We start from the raw sequence: 7,601 nt of genomic DNA, 5'->3' as shown, positions 1-7,601 counted from the left end.
TCACTCTCCCCTGCTGCCTGCGGTTGAGATAAGCCTTTATAAAGGCTCACTGCAAAACAAACTCTAACTGCTATTTTCATTTACTACATTTTTCATAAAAGTAAAAATTCTCTTTGGATTCTATTGGTTAGTAAAAACGGGTTCTAATGTGAGGCTTTTCTAAAAGCAAAGTGGCTTAAAGGGAACTTTCTAAAAGGGAGGGGTACCTAAACAGGAAGAAGATAGGAAAGCAGTGAGGAGCATTGGAACGCTATTGCTCTAGTCCATGGGAGAGGTAGTAAAACAGCTTGAATTAAGGAGTGGCTATAAAAATAGGAAAAAAAAAAAAAAGACAAGTAATGAAACAGGATCATTGCAACCATTCTATGAAAACTTACTGGGTACAGGCAGTACGCAGGTGAAACCTGTCCAGCCAAGTCCGGGGCAGTTTTGTGCACACAGACACACAGACACACACACACACACACACACACACACACGGAGTGGGAAAGCTGAATTAATCAATCAGAAAATATAATTAGAAGCATGTTTTTATTTGGCGTCAGTTACCACATCACTTCAGTGTTAATTCTTCAGATATTTGCCCCCCCTTTTTTTTCTATTTGACTCAGAGGCTGGGGAAATACTAACACATATACAACGCTTTCTACATTCCAGGCATGTTCTGAAGAGTTTTAGTTTTCCGTTCTCATAACCCGTATTTTATAAAGAGAAAGGGAGGTTAAGTAACTTGCTGGAGGTAATGCGGCTGATCAGTGAAATAGCATAGATTAAGCCCAGGCGTTCTGGTTCTAGAGTATCTATTCTTAACACTACACCAGAATAAATGGGTCGGGCAGATTATGCTGAAGACCTGGTTCTGAGACCACAGTCCCCCCATCTGTAAAATGGCGATAATAACAACGAGAGGAGTCTGGTGCAGAGGAATGAGATAATGGATATGAATGTGAACTTCAAATTACGTATGTGACTCCACATACTAGTTTTTCATAATATAAATGCGCGAGCTCCTACATTCCCACAAATCAACCCGTGAAGTTAGCAGCACCAGAGCGAGACCCCGCCCCTTTGGCTCCGCCCACCGCGAGCGGCAGGTGGGGCTGGCAGATCTTCTTTGCGCATGCGGAGACTGCTGCCCGCTCCCACCTCTAACCCAGGCTGAGAGTAGCTGCCGTTTCTGAGAGGACGATTCGTGAGGAGGCCCTTGGCGCGGTTTTCCCTTTCTCTCCCTTCTGCGAGCCCTGGCCCTACTTCTGCCGTGCCTANGCCCTACTTCTGCTGTGCCTAGAGCGTGGTGTGTTCTCGTCTATCTGTCTGACTTTCTGCAGAAGGTGCCTGTCGTTGGCCCAATAGTTCCCTGTCGAAAGTGCCGGCCCCCGCGCCGGCACCGGCCGTAGCCGGGTGGGAAGGCTCAAGATGGCGTGCCTGTTGGAGACCCCAATCCGCATGAGCGTCCTCTCGGTGAGTGACCGCCGCAGCTGCCCGCCAGCTCGAGAGCTCGGGCCGGCCCGCAGCATTCACCCCAAACGCGGAGCGCCTCCTGGACACCACTCCTTGGGGTGGCTTCCGGCTCAGCTTTGGGCCATGGAGAGAGAGGGTGGGCGGGAGAAATAGACGGGACCCCGACCGAGCCAGAAACGTCTCCAACTCCAGGAGCTCCCACCGGTGCCGTTTCTCGGGTGGCCTCTGGCGGACACGGTGGTTGGGCGTACGGGCAGCTGGCCCGGTGGCGCGGCTTCGGCTTTGCCAGGTGCTTCACTGAACCTTCCTCTCAGCGTTGCTGCTTCTCCGGGCCGAGCGTTCTGCCCGGTGAGGCGCGGGGCTTGCCGCTGGCCTGGGAAAGAGCGCCCACTCAGCCCTCCGCGGCTTTGGCAAGGAGAGGTGCAGGCACTTTGGGCCCCCACAGCCTGAGAGTGGGCAGGCCAGGTCTGTGGCTTGTATCGCGTCCCGGCACGAGCTAGAACTGCTTGCTTTTTGGCAACGAAGATTTCGTGTCAGCTGCAGCATACCTTAGTGTATGTAGTTATTTAAGCCCCTTTTCTCCTCTCTGCTTTGGAGGTCGCGGCTCGGAGTCTAAAGGAACCTGTGCCTGGCATTACTTTTTCCTTTGTAGGGAGTCAAACACTGGGGGGAAAAAATCAATTTTTCTATTATTGAAAGAAGGGAATGTATTGACCCGCCAGGAAGTAATACCTAGTTGTTTGGGGTGTTTTTTTTTTTTTTTCAAGTTTAAAAAAAAATCCAAAATGCAACTTTCACTTTTCACTGTATTGCTCTTGAGAACCAGGACCCGGAGTGAAAGTTACTCAGGGATAACTTCAAAGGGTTTTACAACAATTTAGAGCTGTCCAACCAGAGAATAGTCATTTTACCAATGGTCCATTTGCTGTTGTTAGCAATAGGCAAAGACTGTTTGGCCATCTTTTGTACTTAGGGAAACTGTCTGATACTGAGAGGGTGGTTGGATTACAGATTACCTGACTTGTCAGGTTCCTAGAATCTATGATTCCAACCGGTTTCTTTTCTCTTCCCTGACTTCTCCCACAGAGACACTCACCTGTCTGTAAACACTTAGGACATTTGCTATGATTTAGGGTTAGAACACTGTGGCATATACTGTAACCTAGATAATTTAATTTGGGGGGCCTGAGGCTGTCATCCAATTTGTCTCCTGGTCGATTTTAGCAGTCCTTTTCCTTATTTTATACAGCTTGGGAAACACTGTTCATCTAAGTATTGAATCAGGTTAGCCTTTTATTCTACTTCTGTAATACCCAGGAATATTTTGTGGGCAAGCAGGTGAATGACTTTTCCTTCATTATGTTTTTTTAAAAATTATGCCTCTCAACTGTCCTCAAGTCCCTTTAATTATCTTGTTTATCCTTCATTTCACCTGAAGCTTCTTTACTTTTTGTATATTGTCAACTTGTGTCATGCATACAATTGAAAATTTTCATTTGTTTCACTCCCTCAGTAAATAATATTTCCTGATTAATTTTATGCAGAAACTTCTTGGAGACTAGTCCCTACTTCTAGTGGGGATTTGCTTCAGTTCTAATCTCGTTGGGGGCTTATGTATTTTTCGCAGTCCCAAAGTCTTATCTGTGAATTCGTCGGTTATATAGCCTTGGGAAATCAGACACCACTATGGCACCACCTTTTAAAATACAGAGTGCAGGTGGAACAGGAAGTATTAATCAGAAATTACCTTGAAAATAATTGATTCCTTTAATAGGCTGCTTACTGTGCACCAGTTATGTACAACGCTCTTTAATGTATACTTTTAGGGAATGCAAGTATGAGATCAGATGTGCCCTCAGGGATCTCACAATCTGAATGAGTCCATGGCGTGATAAACATAAATTAAGCAAGGGGCAAATCATATGGCTTTAAGGGTTTCATTCAAGGCCCTTTATACCTTCTCCCCTATGATAGATCTCATTCAGTCTTAAACCTTAAGTGTGACCAACTCACATATTACATTGCCAGCCTTGACTTTTTTTCCACCTAGTCGCACATCTTCAATTGTGTGGATGTTACCTAAGAATTCTTACAAAGCACATTCCCTTTTCCTAAGAGGACTTAATTATGACTTTCCATTTCTGTTAATGGTACTGGCTTTCACTGATCACTCACTGTTAAGCCTCTTGGATCATCTTTGGCCCTTCTCTGTTTCATGCCCCTGTATCTAATCAGTCCTTAAGTTCTGTTAGTTCTTAGTATTTCACACATGTGGCTGTTCCCATGGCCACCTTCTCATATCATTTTGTGCCTGCATTACCACAGTATCCTCAGAATTATTTTTACCACTCCTTATGTCTTACCCTCTCAGTTCAAGTCTGTTCTCCACAGTAATTTTCCTATAGAAGACATTGGACACACTACTTTCCTGTTTCAGTTCTTTAGTGGGTTCCTGTTGCGGAAAGGTCGACAATGACACTCAACTTTGGATAAGATTCTTTATCCTCTGCATAAACCTTCTATCCCATATAAATTGGCTTTCTCAAATTGAAGTAATCTTGGGTTCTTTCAAACCCAATAACTCTTACTGTATGCCTGCTCATTTGTACATATGAATTATAGCTTTGTATGGATTCATTCATTGATATTTTGAACTTCTGTCATTTGCCAGGCATGGCATTGGGTTTGGAAATACAATGGTGAGCTACATAGACCTGTCTCTGCCCTTTGGAAATTTTAGCCTAATGGGGAAAATAGATTATCAAATCATTACACAGTTCTTTAATTGTGAATGGTGATTAGTGTTATGAATGAAAAATATAGGGTGCTGTATAAGTATGTAGTAGGGGTACCTGACCTAATATAGAGGGCAATGAGGAGAGCTCAGGAGGATTTCCCCGAAGAAGTGACAATGAACTGAGAGTTCAAGGATGGTTAAGAACTAACTAGAAAAACAGAAGAGTGTTCCAGGCAAAGGAAACTGCTTTTGCAGAGGCCCTGGGGCCTTTAATAATTGTTCTAACTTCTTAGTAAATTAATTCAGAGGTAAGTGCTTGACCTTTTTCTTTACCCCACTGCTATTTATAGCGCTGTGTCTTGCATATACTAGATATTCAGTAAATGTTTGGTTGAACTATTTATTTGGGGGAGTTGAACAAACTCTCCAGCTATCTTTCTAGGCTGCACCACAATCATCCCTATCCACCTTTGGTTTGCACTTTGGTTTGCATTACCCTTTTCAACAAATTTATAAATTCTCCCATGTTTCCCAAACTCTTGGATGATTTTACATTGATTGGATTGTTTAAAACTTTTTATTCTGAAGTAATTATAGCTTCATGGGAGGTTGCAGAGTATCTTTGTATACAGAAAGATCCCTGTGTACACTTTGCCCAGTTTCCCCCATTGGTTACATTTTATATAACTATAATACAGTATCAAAACCAGGAAGTTGATACTGGTATAAATATATGTATAGTTCTCTATCATTTTATCACATGTGTATAGCGTAGCCATCACCACAGTCAAGATACAGAATTAGTCTATCACCACAAAAATCTCCCTGTGCTACCTCTTTATAGTCAAACCTACCTACCCCCTGCTCACTGTCTCTAAGCCCTGGTGACCACTAATTTCCATCTCTGTAATTTTGTCATGTTCTATAATGTTACATAAATACAGTATGTGACCTTTTGAGATTGGCTTTTGTCACTCAACATAATGTCCTTGAGATCCATCCAAGTTGTGTGTAGCTATAGTTTGTTCCTTTTTTACTGTTAAGTAGTATTACATGGTATGGATGTCATATTTTAGCTATAAACCTATTAGACATTTTGGTTATTTCCAGTTTTGGGCTGTTACAACCTCAGTGAACAATCGTGTATAGGTTTTTGCGTGGACATAACTTTTCATATCTCTGAGATTAATGCCCAGGAGTGTAATTGCTAAGTTGTATGGTAAATGTATGTTTAGTTCTTAAAGAAACTGACACTTTTCTAAAGTGGATGTACTATTTTACATTCCCATCAGTAATGTATGAGAGATCCAGTTTCTCTGCACCCTCACTAGCATTTGGTATTGTCATTATTTTTTATTTTAGCTGTTCTAAATAGATGTGTAGTGATAACTCATCATGACCTTAATTTGTATTTCTGTAATGATAAGTAGTGTCAAAAATATTTTCATTACTCGCCATCCATATTTTATTGAATATGAAGAAATATTTTAGTGAAGTATTTCTTCATATCCTTTTGCCCACTTCCTAATTGGGCTTTTTGTTTTTTGACTGTTGAGTTTTGAAAGCTCTTTATAGATTCTAGGTATGAGTCCTTAGTCAAATAGGTGCTTTGCAAATATTTTCTTCTAAGTCTGTAGCTTATCTTTTCATCCTTTTAACCATAGTAAAAAATGAACTTGGATCTCAGCCTCACACCTTATACAAAAGTTAATTCAAAATGGATCATAGATTTAATTATAAAACATAAAATGAAACTTTTAGAATAAACAAGAGAAAATCTGCAGAACCTTGGACTTGATGAAGAAGTCTTAGACATAACACCAAAAACATGACCTATTTAAAAAAATTTTTTTTAATTAAAAATGAAATTTATTTTTGTGAAAGACTGTTAAGAGGATGATTGCATTTTACTTTGGTCACTTTCTAATGATTTGAGAGAGGCAAGGTAATAAAATTTTATTGAATAACATTATAGGCTGATATAGACAGCTAAGGCATCTATTAATTTTAATTGTCTCCTTTACAGTGTTTTCCTAGTGCCATTATGCCTTTTTGACTAGCAGCTAGTAGAACTGTACAGGGTATTCCAAGTCTGAGTATTCCTTGGTTTTTGTTCTGTTCTTGATAATCATAAGCATTTGTTGGCCTTAAGCTGGGTATTGATTTGCTCTCTTAACACAGACAATTGACAATAGGAAAAATTTTTACGTGATGTTAAGGCCAGCTATACTATAAGCATGAATTTGGCCTCTCTTGGCTTTTAGTAATAAATGTAAAGTAAAATCTGGTCAGCACATTTTAAAGTTTGCCATTAATCCACTCCACAAAGGAGTGGGAAGCTCCTGGGAGCTTCCACCAGGAAGCTCAAGGTATGTTAGGGGGTGTTCTTAACAGATATTTAACAGTATGAACTTCCCAGTCTTTACTGGCAATGGGTGAGGAATGGGAGATGCTCATTGTATGTTTCCAGACATCGTGTTGTCTCTTTAAAGGAAGATTGCCACCTAAATTCAGACACTGGGTGCTCAAGAAGTTTTTTAAGCTTGGGGTGTCTAGGTGCCTCAGTTGGTTAAGTGTCTGCCTTTGGCTCAGGTCATGATCCCAGGATTCTGGGATCAGGCCCCACATCCGGCTCCCTGCTCAGTGGGGAGCCTGCTTCTCCCTCTCTCTGCTTGTCCCTCTCCCTGCCCCCTGCTCATGCTCTCTCTTGCTATCTCTCTGTCAAATAAATAAATAAAATCTTAAAAAAAAAAGTTTTTTAAGCTTTACCAAGAGTTAGATACACCTTAGTGTAGGGTCTTTCTATTTCACATGGAGGTTTATCTCCTGTCCCCTCCCATTCTCATTAAGAATTTCAGAGTAGTGCCAAGAGCCAGGAATTTCAGTGGTTTTGACTCGTATCGTTTTCATTTCTGATTTGGCAATTGCTTTGCAGTGCCATCTGTCATGTTGGCTTCTGGGTAAAGATATGGAGTTATTGACAAAGAAAAATTCCTGTTACCTTCTGGAAACCAGAGAACAGCTGCCTTCACTGAACAGTGGTGCTGTGATCCCTGGGACTATTTAGATAGGAATGAAGGGTATTCCAAATAAGAGTCATTTTGCAGAAACAGCCCCCACTTGTCACTTTGATAAAGGAAAACTGTTTGTCCTCTTTCTATAAAATCAGAAGAATAATGTGTTAGCTACATTCTCCAGTACTTTCATAATACAGTTATTGGAGGAGGTATTATGCTGCCTTATGAAAATGAAAAGTTGTGGTCCAGTGGGAAGAGTTTCCAGCTTATAGGATCTGTTAATATTTGGTAGTCTTTACCACCAGCAAAATTATTATAGAACGTGAGATTCTTTCTCTTCAGGAGTGTTTTGAGATTCTTTCTCTTCAGGAGTGTTTTAAGGGCAC

At 41.2% G+C, this 7,601-nt stretch overlaps 1 protein-coding gene across 6 annotated transcripts in view; it reads left to right on the top strand.

Annotated features, from left to right (window-relative positions):
- The first annotated feature begins 1,256 nt into the window (after positions 1-1,256).
- ARMC8 (armadillo repeat containing 8) overlaps positions 1,257-7,601 on the top strand; it is a 105,880-nt gene continuing 99,535 nt past the window's right edge. For all 6 annotated transcript variants that reach the window (XM_034661941.1, XM_034661942.1, XM_034661939.1 and 3 more), the window contains exon 1: positions 1,257-1,461. Coding sequence is in view for 4 of the 6 variants with exons in the window: in XM_034661942.1 (XP_034517833.1) it covers positions 1,417-1,461 (45 nt within the window). In the remaining 2 variants the exon portion in view is untranslated. The remainder of the gene's footprint in view (positions 1,462-7,601) is intronic.

This window comes from Ailuropoda melanoleuca, chromosome 6 (genome assembly GCF_002007445.2).
Source record: "Ailuropoda melanoleuca isolate Jingjing chromosome 6, ASM200744v2, whole genome shotgun sequence".
Lineage (NCBI taxonomy): Eukaryota > Metazoa > Chordata > Mammalia > Carnivora > Ursidae > Ailuropoda > Ailuropoda melanoleuca.
The sequence above is the reverse complement of the archived record's forward strand: the minus strand, read 5'-3'. Positions and strand labels throughout refer to the sequence as shown.